Source organism: Lithobates pipiens, unplaced genomic scaffold (genome assembly GCF_037356315.1).
Source record: "Lithobates pipiens isolate NorthernLeopardFrog02 unplaced genomic scaffold, aLitPip1_a1.2 Scaffold_1, whole genome shotgun sequence".
Lineage (NCBI taxonomy): Eukaryota > Metazoa > Chordata > Amphibia > Anura > Ranidae > Lithobates > Lithobates pipiens.
Window position 1 is genome coordinate 241,956,435 of NW_027507685.1, and position 15,805 is coordinate 241,972,239.

General features: G+C 43.6%; 1 protein-coding gene and 3 non-coding genes across 6 annotated transcripts in view; 2 read left to right on the forward strand and 2 right to left on the reverse strand.

Moving 5' to 3' along the window:
* LOC143986378 (uncharacterized) overlaps positions 1–2,225 on the forward strand; it is a 31,582-nt gene extending 29,357 nt beyond the window's left edge. For all 3 annotated transcript variants that reach the window (XM_077484787.1, XM_077484788.1, XM_077484789.1), the window contains one exon: positions 59–2,225. In XM_077484787.1, the coding sequence (XP_077340913.1) occupies positions 59–987 (929 nt within the window). In that variant the 3' untranslated portion in view covers positions 988–2,225. The remainder of the gene's footprint in view (positions 1–58) is intronic.
* An 8,770-nt stretch (positions 2,226–10,995) lies between these two features.
* Positions 10,996–11,067, forward strand: TRNAG-UCC (transfer RNA glycine (anticodon UCC)). Its single transcript has one exon. It is a non-coding gene; the product is annotated as a tRNA-Gly (tRNA).
* A 1,815-nt stretch (positions 11,068–12,882) lies between these two features.
* TRNAE-CUC (transfer RNA glutamic acid (anticodon CUC)) lies at positions 12,883–12,954 on the reverse strand. The gene has a single exon. It is a non-coding gene; the product is annotated as a tRNA-Glu (tRNA).
* Positions 12,955–15,485: 2,531 nt separating this feature from the next.
* TRNAN-GUU (transfer RNA asparagine (anticodon GUU)) lies at positions 15,486–15,559 on the reverse strand. The gene has a single exon. It is a non-coding gene; the product is annotated as a tRNA-Asn (tRNA).
* Positions 15,560–15,805: the final 246 nt, after the last annotated feature.

A 15,805-nucleotide genomic window follows, 5' to 3' on the forward strand; every position in this document is an offset into this window, starting at 1 on the left:
TGGTAGAATTGTTTTTTTGAATATCTTTATTATTATTATATTTTATTTTCATGTTTAGTTGATATGGCAGAAGAAGAAGAGGAGGAAGATGATAAAGAGATGGTGGTAAAGACAGAACCTATCGATTACAGTGCCGATGCAGTTCCACCTCCTGCACAACCATTTCCTGTTGTTGTCCAGCCCGTACCCGTTACTACCCAGCTTCCTTTTCCTTGTCAGCTTCCTGTTCCTCCTCCACATCAACCAGTTTCTACTAAGTCTATTGTCGATACAGCCAATCCTTCTTTCGTTCCCGCTAAGCATCCACAAGTCATTACCAAGCCTCCACCCATCGCTACTAAGCCAGTCTCCCTTCCTAACAAGCCTCTTTCCTTTCCCGTCAAACCTCCGCCCGTTCCCCACCAGCCTCCCCCTGCTGCTAACGCTACGGGGAATCAGCCCAACATGGCCAACGCGGGAGCTTTTAATAAGGTTTTGGGGTCGTTTCATTCAGTCCAACATAACTATCACCGATCCCAAAGGCACCAAATGCATGTAATCCACATGGACCTGTTACATCTAGGCATGGGTCTCCAACAACTGACTAAAAACGTCAAAGTCCACAACCATGTCCGATCGACCGCAAGGTCCAGAGAACTTAGGCTGAAACAAAAAGACATGGAGGACCAGAGACAGTACAGAATGGAAAAGTTATGTTTGCTGCGAAAACATCAGGAGGAAAAGCAGAAGCTGTTACAGAAACACTTTGAAAGGAAGGAGAAACTCATGCAGGAAAACAACCAGCTTCTAAAAAGTATTTTACAGCAGTTGTCCGATTCTTCTGGGCAATTGCCGGAAGGTTCTTCACAAGCTGCATCTCGAGAGGGTACACAGTTGTCAACCACAATGCAGCCAGTGTATGATCGTGAACCTTCTCCGACCTCGGTCCGGCATTTCCCAAATAAAAGTGGCAGGACAAGAGGTGGTAAGGGGAGAGGAGGAACATAGACAAAACTATGTCTAGGAAGGTTCTCTTTTTATCCAGGTCATAGTATTAGCTAGTAGTTGTTAGTCACATTCAAGGGAACTTGTAATGTTGAAGACCTTTTGTAGCTTCTCCAAGCTACTTCTGCAGTGCTGATTAAGTATCAGGAACATATCCCAGTATTTATATCCCTAGAATGCTTGGGTATCCTGCTGACTAAGTATTAGCCCCTGTACACACGGTCGGCGATTTCGACAACCAAATCCGTCGGATTTTGTCCATCGGATCTTGTCCGAAACTGTTGCATACACACGGTCAGACTAAGTTGTCGAAAAGTCTGATCATTCAGAACGTGATGACGTTATTTCGTTACAATGGGACTACATTCAGGCTAGTAGCCAATAGCTTTGATGTAGGAATTTGATCTGAGCATGCGTGGCACTTGGTCCAATCAAAATTCTCTACACATGATCGGAGTATGTCTGATCGAACCAGTTGGTCGGAAAATATTTCCAACAAGTTGGAAAATTGGGTCCGACGGAATCAGTCCGATGCATACCACACGCAGTCGGATTATCCGACAACACGGTCCGATAGGACACATTCCGACGGATTCTCCGACTGTGTGTACAAGGGCTTAAAGCTCAAAAATGGACTTGGAGAAGATAGGCAACATCTTCAACATTACAGAACTGGTTTCGTCGAATGTGACTGATTATTACTAGGTAGATAAAAACTATACATTCCTACTTGTCACCCTCCCTATTCTTTTGAAAGACTACTGCACTAACTTTTAGGATACTGTTTGCCATAACCTAATTTTGATATCCTTTAATAGAACCTAATTAGTTTAATCCTCAGTCCACTGATTCCTACAACAGACTTGGAGAGTATATCTGGGCAGACTAAAAAATGAAAACGCATTCAGAAGATATCTGCGACACATGCACATTTCTCCATTAATACTTTACAAATATTTCAAGTACATAGAAGTAGCTGGTAGTCTAACAAAGAAATCTGCCTGCTAACTTCCTCTTTGATCTGATAATTCGATGCCTTTGCTGCACTGGAATCTCAAGCGTTGTCAGTTCTTTCTTGCTGTAATACAGCACATAGCCCCACCCTATGCGTCTCATTCCATATGCATATATTGACTTCTTTTCCTAGAAAAACAGCGCTGCTGTCTTGACTTCCATGAGCCTTTTCATATACTGTATGTAAACTAAGGGCTCTTGGGAGATGTAGTTATGGGGGGGGGGGGGGGGGCGTGTCAGTAGGAACTAAGCTCCCAATAGCTGACAAGGCTATTGAGGTCACCAGTTTTTACTGTCCATGTTCATGGATCCATGGCTCATTTTTATAAAGTGTAATTCACTGAAATGTATAATTTGTTGCATTTCCCTTAACAATAACTGCACTTTAAAGACCCAGGCATGCTAATGTAGCTGATAAATTGAGATTTATGTAAAAAAAAAAAAATATGAAATCCCAACTGCCTTTTTATTTTTTCTTCTGTTAACAGCTAGCAGTTGACATGAACTCTTCCATTTTTGTTGATTGTTTCATGTGTTGTTGAAAGACCCTTTAATACTTAAAGGATAAGTTCACCTTTTGTAAAAAAAAAAAAATGCACATCTTTTTGCAGGTTAAAAAAAATGAGCATTTATTTATTTTTACATTGCAGCATGTTATGCATTGTACCCGCGATCATACCGGGCTACTGCAGATTCTCAGTGAGCTATCTGCCCCTACTTCCCCTATGGGGCAGACAGTTAATGAATGGCAGGAATAATCAATGAGCTACGAGACTGCTCACCAGCGCCCTCGCAGTTCATTGAGAACTACAAGCCGTCAGCTGCAATGGGTGACTGAACTTGTAGTCTATTCATTCACAGGAGAATCTGAATGATATGGCTGTGTGGATGGAGCCTTTGCAAATTGTGACAGAACTTGAGAAGAACCCCCGCCCACTGTCACAGAAAGGGGTGCGCCGGAGGTGGGTGTAATAGGAGCATGTTACACCCTAAATATGGGTGTTACCTGCTCCTTAGGGTAAACTTATCCTTTTAAAGTGCATATTGAGGTTTAATAAGGTGGGAACATTTCCTCTCGCTTACTGCCCCATTGCAGATAACCTGTATTAGCAGTAGAGTAGGGGAGGCCTAGATCCCATCCTCAGCTTTTTATAACCGCCTGTGTCACTGTTGGAAATCTCTAACAGAGTTTGAAAGTTAAATCCCCAAGTGTAATTTTGCAATTTCTTTTTTAAAGTAGAATATTTATTTTTATATTGGCCCTGGGATATCTGGATAAAAACAAAATATTGCCAGTGTTTACATACCCTCTTCATGCTCCAGCACTGTCCTCAATTTCCTTCTCAGTCCAGCACCTGAGGTCCTCTTCTGGGCCGAATAGCACTCTGTCATCATGCAGGCGTGGGAGGAATAGTGCCCCATCATTGGTATCAGTGGGAGAAATAGTGCCCCATCATTGGTATCAGTGGGGAGGAATAGTGCCCCATCATTGGTATCAGTGGGAGGAATAGTGCTCCATCATTGGTATCAGTGGGAGAAATAGTGCCCCACCATTGGTATCAGTGGGAGGAATAGTGCCGTATAATTGGTATCAGTGGGAGGAATAGTTCCCCATTCCTGGTGTCAGTGGGAGAATTTGTGCCCCATCATTTATGTCAGTGGGAGAATTGGTGCCCCATTCCTGGTGGAGGTGGGAGGAATAGTGCTCCGTCTTTGGTGTCAGTGGAAGGAATAGTGCCTTGGATCATTGCAAGGCATAGTGTGCCCCAAGGGCTGGGTAAAGCCAAGCAAAGGACTACATGCAGGCCACAGATTGGAGACTCCTGGCCTATAGCAACTAATCAAATTCTATATATTTTTTTTTTTTTTTTTTTTTTAAGCAATCATTTTCCCTGTGCACATATGAATCCAGTTGAGGCAATACAATACAGGCACATACATGATATGGCCAGACGTTTGCAGACACCTGACAGCATACAAAGACAGTGCTGTTAAGCAATACTTAGAGGAAGGCCCTTATTTGTACCAGCGTGCACGGATTGAGGTGGCGGAATTTAAATGGTCTACACAAATCCTTCCCCTCGACCCTTTTAAACTTTTTTGTAATGAACTAGAATGTTGAATGCAGGCCAGGTTTTCTAGTCCACCATCAGTAAGTAACCTCATAAGTGTGCTTGTGACTGAATTTCTACATACATGCCCCAAAAATCCTGTGGACAGCCTTCAGGGCAGAGAAGGGCAGCTTCCCTGCATACAATGGTTTATTGCAGGGATGGGGCACCCTAACCCTAAAGGGGGGGGGGGGACACAGTTTGTCATTTTTGCCCTGGGCGCTGAATGACCTTGTCCCGTCACTAACAGCCTCACTGCAAGAGTGGTGGCGGATTAGAAAAAGGATAGCAAGCTTATGTGAACAAAAACCCTTAACCACTTCAATACCTTAGGGAGTAATATGACGTCCTTGGCAGCTACAGGCATCATTCAGATATCATTCTTTCAAGCAGACGATTCTGTGCACGATAAGAATGATCATAGCGGCAGTTCCATTGATTGATGGGTGACGGGAGGGGACGCCCCCCTCCCGGTGCTTCTCCGGGCTCTCCCATGCCATCGAGGGCGTGGAGAAAGAATAGGGTGACGCCGGATGACGACGATAGAGATTTCCAGTCATCTCTATGACCGCCGGAGGCCAGGGCGCAACGTTATGAAGTCACTCCCGGGTTCCCAGAAGTAAACAAAGCCGCGATTGTGGCCGTCAGCATGAGATCGGTGAATTTGTTTTCTTGATCCCATGCTTTCCAACCTGGAGGACAGATGTGGGGTCTTATTGACCCCCGCATCTCTCCATAAAAAAGGACCTGTCGCAATAGATTCCTATTACAAGGGATGTTTACATTCCTTGTAATGGGAATAAAAGTGCAAAAAAAAAGTGTAAAAGTAAAAAAATTAAGTAAAATAAAAATGTAAAACTCCCCTGTCCCCAGTCGCTTGCGTTCAGAAGCAAACACACACGTGTGTCCCGCCCACATATGTAAACGCCGTTCATACCACACATGTGAGGTATCGCCGCGTGCGTTAGAGCGCGTGCAACAATTCTATCAATTCAAGACCTCCTCTGTAACTCTAAACTGGTAACCTGTAAAAAATTTCAAGGCGTCGCCTATGGAGATTTTTAAGTACCGAAGTTTGGCGCCATTCCATGAGTGTGCACAATTTTAAAGCGTGACATGTTAGGTATCTATTTACTCGGCATAACATCACCTTTCCCATTATATAAAAAATTGGGCTAACTTTACTGTTTTTTAATTTTTTTAATTCATGAACCCTTTTTTGTTTTAGTTTTTAAAAAAAAAACAAAAGGCGTTTGAAAAATTGCGCAAATATCGTGCAAGATAAAACGTTGCAATAACCACCATTTTATTCCCTAGGGCAGTGATGGCGAACCTTGGCACCCCAGATGTTTTAGAACTACATTTCCCATGATGCTCATGCACTCTGCAGTGTAGCTGAGCATCATGGGAAATGTAGTTCCAAAACATCTGGGGTGCCAAGGTTCGCCATCACTGGCCTAGGGTGTCCGCTAGAAAAAATAATTAATATATAGTGTATGTGTGTTTTGGGGTTCTGATGATTTTTACATGTAGGAGAGAAGTGCCAGAATAGGCCCGGTATTGAAGTGGTTAATAAGGTTAAGCGTTATACACCAGTTTCAAATCTGCAAGGACCTAATTGCTGTGCTGCGGGATTGACGGTGTCCCTGGCTGCCTGGTGGAATTTCCATGAAAGTGAAAAGGATGCTCAACTATGCTAGACGGGAAATAAGGAGAAATAACCCCTCTGGAGAACAAAACAATGAAAACCCGATGATCTAGCAAACGTCTTCCACTTTGGTCCTTTAACATTTCTCCATAAATTCACAAGTACCTACCATTGCAAGGAATGCAGCAGGTGGTTATGCAGTGTTTGCAGAAGGTAGACAGAAATCCCAGGTTCTGATAAATTACTCCTGAAATTGTCAGAGGATTTATGGCACGAATAGGTGATTTATTTAAATTCGCTGGTACTGTCTCTGAGCAAGACAAAAAAAAAATAAACGGTTTCAGTTGGACATTAAACTGCTATTAAACCGTAGTGGGGGAATTGAGAAAAGCGCAGTACATGGGTATTTGGTGTGCAAACGTGCTCTGTGCCATTTATCTGAAAGTGAGGAGTTGATTTACAAAACTGCAAGTTTTTATTTCTTTATTCCTGCAGTCCAGAGCCTCAGTAGTCCGCTCCAGTATATCTAGTACATTCCTAAAACATAGTTACTTTTTCTTTAGAAAATGTGAATAGAATGTTTTTAGGAAACGGTGTTCCCCCTAAATTGAATGCCTTTTATACCTTTTTTTCTTTCTTTCTTTTTTTTAATTTTTTTTCCTTTTCCAAAGTGTTACTTTATTTTTTTCATGTTTAGAACTTTTTGTCATACAATAATAATGTAAATGTAGCATTATGGTACTTCAAAATAAATGTTTGGTTATGAAAGTTTGATTTCCTTGTGTTTTTCCTTTCTTGCAGAGGTTCAGTTACAGAATATTGAAACTTCTTTACGTTAAGACCCCTTTCACGCGGGGGTGGCGTCAGCGGTAAAATGCTGCTATTTTTAGCAGCGTTTTGCCGCCAATTTCGTGCAGCTATTAAGCCGCTAGTGGGGGCGCTTTTACCCCCTGCTAGCGGGCCGAGAAAGGGTTAAAACCACCACAGAGCGCTGCTACAGCAGTGCTATGCCGGCGGTATAGCCGCGCTGCCCCGTTGATTACAATGGGCAGGAGCGGTGTATGCACCGCTCCCTCACCGCTCCAAAGATTCTGCTAGCAGGAAGGTTTTTACCGTCCTGCCAGCGCATCGCTCCAGTGTGAACGTCCTCTGGGCTTTCACACTAGAGACAGCGGCTGTTTCAGGGAGCTTTGCAGGCGCTATTTTTAGTGCTGTAGTGCCTGCAAAGCTCCCCAGTGTGAAAGGAGTCTAAAGGAGTTGTAGACCCTTGTGTTTTTTCACCTTAATGCATCCTTTGCAGTTACCACCCCTCCCGTTTTACTTACCTGAGCCTCAAATTTCCATCGGCGCATCCCCGCTGTCCCCCTCTACGCGGGTTCCCGGCTCTTGATTGGATAGATTGATAGCAGCACAGCCATTGGCTCCCACTGCTGTCACTCAAATCCAGGGGGCGGGACCGAGTCCGGCATTAATGTCTGTGGATGCAAATGCTGGACTCGGGAGCACGCATGCAAGGTTACCCCCTTGGGAGAGCGCTTCTCCAAGGGGGTTATCTAATGTGGGGAGGAGCCACCGAGAGACCCCAGAAATGGATGTTCGGGGCCACTCTGTGCAAAATGAGCTTCACAGTGGAGGTATGACATGTTTGTTATTTAAAAAAAAAAAAAAATCCTTTAGTGTCACTTTAAGTGCTAGTTCACACCAGATGCCTTTCCATGTGCTTTTTTTCGGTACTTAAAATACATGCACAGTGTTTTCCATGTATTCCAATGGCTCTAGTTCACACCAGTGCTCTATGATCAGCTGGCAGAAACGCCAGCTTCAGTCCTGGGCTCCCTTGTGGAACCGTAGAGCGAGGGAAGGCGGTGGGGGAAAGACCACCTTCCACCACTTCTAAAAGTTATCCAGCAGCTCTAAAGCCGTTCGGAACACTTTTTACATTACTCAGCAACGCCTTCTGAGAAAAGACACCAAGGGTCATGCCTGCAGCTGTAGCTGTGGACCCCGCATAACCACTGAAACCCAAGGATGTATGGGTACGTCCTTAGGGCATAAAATTGTTACGCCATACCATATAAAAATGGCACGATGGTACAAACGCCTCCAAAATAGCCCCTTTGTTGGAAAGTGGACATCCCAAGGTGATTTCATGTTAGCCATTTTTTGGGGAAATTAGGAAATATCCTGGTATGAGGTAGTTGGAGAAAAATAAATTAAAGTGCTCTTAGCCTTTAAATCACTCATTGGAGCCAATTGCGGGACTTCTGTTATTAGTGAAAGAAATGTAAAAAAGTTCAAATTTAACCCCCCCCCCCCCCCCCCCCAAAGAAAATAATCCCACAGCATTGGTGATCAGTGGCATTGTAATGGCCCTCAAAGCAATCCTACAGTCGCTGCATTTTAAAACCTCTAACCCCCCCCATCATTGGTGATTGTTAGCACTTTAAGGCCTGGTTTACAGTGATGCAAATAGTACCACCTCTCATCGCTGGGGACAGTCGTATAGGCAATTCAATAAAAGATGGCCGCCAGTTCTGAGAGTGGAATTGGAGGTGTGACGTTAGCTTGTAGCTGCTCCCCGAGTTTGTGCAATGGCAATACAAGCGCCTCCTGAAAACGTGCAGTCGCACGAAAAGCGTTGATTCGGAGCTACGTATTCTGATCTGTTCCGAATGCATGGATTTGCATATCATCTGAAATAGCGTTGTTTTCAATTAATCCAGCCCAACTTGACAGCAAGGTGCCGGTGGGCCACTTTTGAAGGCTTGGGCTGCTACCTCTGGGTAAGGCCTCAAGGTCGTTTGCGGGAAAACTTGTGAGGATAGGTAAAAGGAGCGCCCAGTATCCAATCAGAAGTAAATCGGGACGATTGTGGTATTCTCTGGCGGTGCAGCATGGCTCCATGCGGCACTGCCGGAGAATACTGCAAACGTCCCGATCCCAGTCTCACAGACACACCATCTTGGGCACATCATAGCATAGAGCAGCAGCCCTGAAGAAGGGAGGGAGTCTTGTTCCCATGAAACGCGTTGGTTTTATCATGCTCTACTATCCCCAATAAAAACGATCAATCAACTTTTATTTACTTCTGAATGGATACTGGGTGCTCCTTTTATCCATCCTCACCGGCCTACAGGTATTGAATGATAAAGGAGCACTTTTATAAGTGCTTGGCATGCTTCAGTGCATGGAGGGTGGATTATGGAAAATGTCTCTAAAAGGTGAACTAACCCCTTAAATCACCCCAGAGCAATTCCATAACATTGCTAGTATGACCTATGGTTTGGTGTTTCCTTCCATGTAGAGACATTCCCTTTGGTTATATACAGTATCTCACAAAAGTAAGTACACCCCTCCACATTTTTGTAACTATTTTATTATATCTTTTCATGTGACAACACTGAAGAAATTACACTTTGCTACAATGTAAAGTAGTGAGTGTACAGCTTGTATAACAGTGTAAATTTGCTGTCCCCTCAAAATAACTCAACACACAACCATTAACCACTTCAGCCCCGGAACGATTTACCCCCTTCCTGACCAGAGCACTTTTTGCGATTGGGCACTGCGTCGCTTTAACTGACAATTGCGCGGTCGTGCGGAGTGGCTCCCAAACAAAATTTACGTCCTTTTTTTCCCACAAATAGAGCTTTACTTTGGTGGTATTTGATCACCTCTGTGTTTTTTTTTTTTTTTGTGCTATAAACAAAAAAAAAAAGCGACAATTTTGAAACGAAAACATTATTTTTTACTTTTTTGCTATAATAAATATCCCCCAAAAATATATATCATTTTTTTTCCCCTCAGTTTAGGCTGATACGTATTCTACATATTTTTGGTAAAAAAAATAGCAATAAGCATATATTGATTGGTTTGTACAAAATTTATAGCATCTACAAAATAGGGCATAGCTTTATGGCATTTTTATTATATTTTTTTTATTAGTAATGGATTTTTTATCGGGACTGCGACATTATGGCGGACACATCAGACATTTTTGTCACTATTTTGAGACCATTGTAATTTATACAGCGATCAGTGCTATTAAAAATGCATTGATTACTGTGTAAATGACACTGTCAGTGAAGGGGTTAACCACTAGGGGGTTAAGTATGTCCTAGGGCAGTGATGGCGAACCTTGGCACCCCAGATGTTTTGGGACTACATTTCCCATGATGCTCAACTACACTGCAGGGTGCAAGAGCATCATGGGAAATGTAGTTCCAAAACATCTGGGGTGCCAAGGTTCGCCATCACTGTCCTAGGGAGTGATTCTAACTGTGGGGGGGGGGGGGGGGGGCGGAGGGGCTACAACACACATAACGGCGATCACTGCTCCCGATGACAGAGAGCAGTGATCTCTGTTATGTCACTAGGCAGAACGGGGAAATGCTTTGCTTAAAAAAAGCATCTCCCTGTTCTACCTCTCCGTGGCACCATCGTGGGCACCCAGCAGACGTTGAGTCCGCGGAGAACGCGGCGGGTGCACTCTGCAGCTCACCCCCCGCAGCTCCGCTTCCTAAAGGGGACGTACCTGTACGCTCTGTTGCCCACCAGTGCCATTCTGCCGGAAATGCGGTTAATGTCTAAACCGCTGGCAACAAAAGTGAGTACACCCCTAAGTGAAAATGTCCAAACTGGGCCCCTTTAAACATTTTCCCTCCCCAGTGTCATGTGACTCTTTAGTGTTACAAGGTCTCAGAATGGGAGCAGGTGTGTTGAATTTGATGTTATCGCTCTCACTCTCTCATACTGGTCACTGGAAGTTCAACGTGGCACCTCTATCTAATGATAAAAATGTAGCTTGGGTATAGCGTTGCGTAGCTGCGCAATTGTCATTCAAAGTGTGAGAGCGTTGAAAGCTGAAAATTGGCCTGGGCACGAGGGGGGTAAAACTAGTGCCTGGTATTGAACCGTCACGCAGGAGGAGATGAGCAGCCCATCCTCTTCCTTCCTAGGCTCTAACCCATTGGCTGCATTTTTTTTTTCGGGGAGCAGTTACCTATTTTGGCAGGTACCTACTCCCGCTGCCTGGTCATGAAGGGGGGGGGGGGGGCGGGGGGGGGGTAAATGTTCCAGAGGTCAAGTGGTTAACTGCTAGAAGAGGAAAAAAAAAAGTAAACAAATCACAGCTCTGTAACAAACACCAATTTTCCATTATGGAAAATTAAATCAGTACATTGCTATATTAGGAATCTGAAGTATTATACAGTACTGTGTTTAAAATTTCATCAGTAAGCGTTGGTGGTATAGTGGTGAGCATAGCTGCCTTCCAAGCAGTTGACCCGGGTTCGATTCCCGGCCAACGCAGATTTGTTTTTCATTTCCCTTTTAATTAAATATGATGAATATTTGAAATAGGAATCGATATTACAATATATATATAATCATACAATCTTACTATATATCAAATAATCTGGAATTAATGCAACTGAAACAATATTAATAATAATAAAAAAAAAACAGAACAGTATACTTTTTTTTTTTTTGTGTTCCTTTGCCATTGACACACTGGTAACTTGCACTGGTAGTTTAGGAAATGGTTAATATTTTATACTATGTCTGCTTTACACATTATAAATAGTGCTGAATCTATTTATTTTTTTTCCTAAATTACTGTCAGGACTTAACCACTTCCCGCCCGCGATATAGCTGAAAGACAGCTACAGCGCGGACGCTACCTGCCGGGAGGGCGTCCCTGGACGTCCTCCTATTTACTTCCACAATGCTCGCTCCTGAGAGCACGCATCGGGGGAAGTTCTGTGCTGGCCAATCACAAATCGCTGTAAACAGCCAATCACAGCGGCTGTTTACAGCGCGATCGGCGTGTCCAATGAGAGATGAGATCATCTATGTATCACGTATAAGTGCCATCTGTCATCAGTGCCACGTGTCATCAGTGCCATATCAGTGTCACATGTCATCAGTGCCACATATTAGTGCCATCTGTCATCAGTGCCACATATCAGTGCCATTTGTCATCAGTGCCACCTGTCAGTGTCACGTGCCATCTGTTATCAGTGTCACGTGTCATCAATGCCATGTATCAGTACCATCTGTCATCGGTGCCACGTATTAGTGCCATCTGTCATTAGTGCCACGTATTAGTGCCATCTGTCATCAGTGCCACGTATAAGTGCCATCTGTCATCAGTGCCACATATTAGTGCCATCTGTCATCAGTGTCACGTGTCATCAGTGCCCCGGATTAGTGGCATCTGTCATCAGTGCCACATCAGTGTCACGTGTCATCAGTGCCACGTATCAGTGCCACAGCAGTGCCACGTGTCATTGTCCTGGTGCTCCAGCGCCTTCAAAAGTGTAATAGGTAGTCAACAATTTAGATGTGTAATTTATGCTCCTAGAACACGTGATGGCGCTCCCTGCATGTTGGGCCTCTCTAAGTGGCCAGGCTGTGAAAAAGTCCCACACATGTGGTATCATAATACTCAGGAGGAGTAGCAGAATTTATTTTGGGGTGTCATTTATCGTATACACATGCCATGTGAGAGAAATAACCTATTAAAATGACAATTTTGTGGAAAAAAATTTAAAAAAATCAAAAAATCTTCATTTTGCAAAGAATTGTGGGAAAAAATGACAACATCAAAAACCTCACCATGCATCTTACTAAATACCTTGGAATGTCTACTTTAAAAAAAGGGGTCATTTGGGGGGTATTTGTACTTTCCTGACTTGTTCCGGTCGCAAGAAATGAGATCGGCCACCAGTACATCAGATGTGATCAATTTTGTGCGATTCGCACCACAGCTTGTAGACTCTCTAACTTTCACAAAGACCAAATAATATCCACTAACTTGGGTTATTTTTACCAAAGATATGTAGCAGTATAAATTGTGAAGAAAAATTAATAATTTGCAAAATTTTATCACAGAAATAAAGAAAAATATGGGTTTTTTTTTTCAAAATTTTTGGTCTTTTTTCATTTATAGCACACCAAATAAAAAACCCAGAGGTGATCAAATACCACCAAAAGAAAGCACTATTTGTGGGGAAAAAAAAGGACAAAAAATTAATTTGGGTACAGTGTTGCATGACTGAGCAATTGTCTGGATTTTAGGTTGAAAGGTTAAATAGGAAAAAAAAAAAAAAATCAAAATTCTTGTTCCCTGACCGGGAATCGAACCCGGGCCGCGGCGGTGAGAGCGCCGAATCCTAACCACTAGACCACCAGGGATCCTTGTTTGTGTTTGTGAGTCTCAGAAACTTTGTATAAAATATTGATGTTCCTGTGAGTTCTGATTTTCAGTTTTCAGATTAATTCTCTCTTGTCTAGTTTTGATGTGGCAGAGGCAATATGATGAACCCATGAAAATGTTTTAATTGTTTAAAAATAAAAAGTTTATTAGTATTTATGTTTGTGTATTAGCTTTTTAACCACTTGTGTACCAATCTTCGCCCATTTCTGCGTGCTCATATTCATGAGAATAGATGCACTCATGCTTATATTTGCGAGCATGAATTTATTTGTGGATTTAAGGGAAAATGCACAGGCACGCGCCACACTGCCCACGTGCACGCACACAGATTGTGGTACCAGGCAGCCTTTTTAACCACTTCCTGACCGCCCTGTACTTTGGATTGGCAGCCGGTGTAGGCAAAGCGACATACTCATATGTATTTTATGATGCGCTAGTATGCACATTTTTTTTTTTCCAAAACTTTACTACTGCTTTAAAGTGTTTGTAAAGCCTTTTTTTCTTAAAATAACAAATGTGTTATACTTACCTGCTCTGTGCAATGGTTTTGCACAAAGTAGCCTCGATTCTCCTTTTCTTGGGTCCACCGTTTTTGCTTCTGGCTCCACCCCCCTACCGAGTGCCCCCCATAGCCAGGGCCAGATTAACATAGGGGCTATTTGAGCTGCAGCTCCAGGCCCCTTACCTTAACCACTTGCTTACTGGGCACTTAAACCCCCATCCTGCCCAGACCAATTTCCAGCTTTCAGCGCTGATGCACTTTGAATGACAATTGCGCAGTCATACAACACTGTACCCAAATTAAATTTTTATCATTTTTTTCCCACAAATAGAGCTTTCTTTTGGTGATATTTAATTACAGTTGGGAGTTTTATTTTTTGCTAAACAAACAAAAAAAGATGCAAAAAAAAAAAAAAATCATGTTTAATAGTTTGTTATACATTTTTGCAAACAGGTAATTTTTCTCCTTCATTGAAATGCGCTGATGAGGCGGCACTGGTGGGCACTGATGGGTGGCACTGGTGGGCACTGATAGGCAGCACTGGTGGGCACTGATAGGCGGCACTGGTGGGCACTGATAGGCACAGTTAAGGGGACACTAATAGGCACAGATAAGGTGGCACCGATAAGCACAGATAAGGCAGTACTGATGGGCACAGATAAGGCGGCAATGATGGGCACTGATAGGTGACACGGATGGGTGGCACGGATGGGTGGCACTAAGGGGCACTGATAGGTACCACTGATAGATGGGACTGATGGGCACTGATAGGTGGCACTGATAGGTGGCTCTGATAGGTGGCACTGCTGGGCGGCACTGATGGGCACTGATGGGCACTGGTAGATGACACTGATGGGCACGGATATGTGGCACTGAGGTGCAGCAATGTTGTTGAGGCAGATTGTGGGCACTGATAGGTGGCACTGTGACTGATGTCCCGATCACGGCCGCTGGTGATCAGCTTTTTTTTTTCTCTTCTCGCGCTGTCAGCGCGAGGAAGAAAAATAGCCGATTACCGGATCTGTTTTGTTACATGATCAGCTGTCATTGGCTGACAGCTGATCACGTGGTAAGGGGTCGGGATCGACCCCTTGCTCGGATCGGTGATCAGGCGAGTCTCATTGACTCGCCGATCACAGAGCGCGCCGCGCGCGCCCCTCAGGGGGCGCGCAGGGAGCTCGTGCACGGGACTACGTCTATTCGGCTATAGCGCGGATCTCAAGAGGTTAAGATAAAAAAAAATGAAATAAAATAAAAACGATTGATTTTGAGGGGCGTGGGTCGGTGACCAAGGGTCACAGAAACCCCAAATTTGAGGGGTAGGTAGCTGAAGACCTATCCCCACCACTGCCATACCCCCCACACTCCTCTCCTGTACATAGTAACCACTGTAATACCCTCCACACTCCTCTCCTGTACATAGTGCCCACTGTCATACCCTCCACACTCGTCTCCTGTACATAGTGCCCACTGTCATACCCTCCACACTACTCTCCTGTACATAGTGGCCTAAGGGGGGCTGAATAGAAACACACTTTTCCATATTTATTTGTAGAAAATTTTGAAAACCATTTATCATTTTCCTTCCACTTCACACGTATGTGAAGTGATGTGTGAAGACTTTGTGTTGGTCTATCACATAAAATCCCAGTAAAATACATTTACGTTTTTGGTTGTAACGTGAAAAAATTTTGAAAATTTCAAGGGGTGTGAATACTTTTTCAAGGCACTTTATTAAAACAATGGATGTTTTCTTGTCCATGTATTTTGTCTGCAAAAATGCAGGCAAGTACATGACAGCACATAAGCAGAAAACATGCCTCTTAATGTATTACATGACATCTCATTTGTCTCATCAGCTTGTATGTTATTCCGGTGGAAACGTACAGTTCTAAGTTACTTATTTCATTTGTTGACATTTTTCATTGACCTGGAGTACAGAAAAATTAGGTTAAAGAACACAAGACAGGTCAAAGGTTTGTTGCTGCAGCATAAGAAAAAACATTGCGTCCCTGGGTGGGCTTGAACCACCAACCTTTCGGTTAACAGCCGAACGCGCTAACCGATTGCGCCACAGAGACCTGTGTGATGCAGACTTCCAAAATTCATTAACACTTAGCACATTTGCATTGCTTTCCAGACAGGTCCATCCTCTCCTGGTCTGGTGAACTTTGGGTTTGCCCACATAGTATTCATATCAACAATGGTTTGCGGTATTCCTTCAGATCTGGCTTGGCAGTGGCTTGTTTTTTCCAATTCCTAGTCTTCTTGTAGTATATTGACTACTACCTTCCACTTCATAACTTCAGGTCCATACCTTACTACAG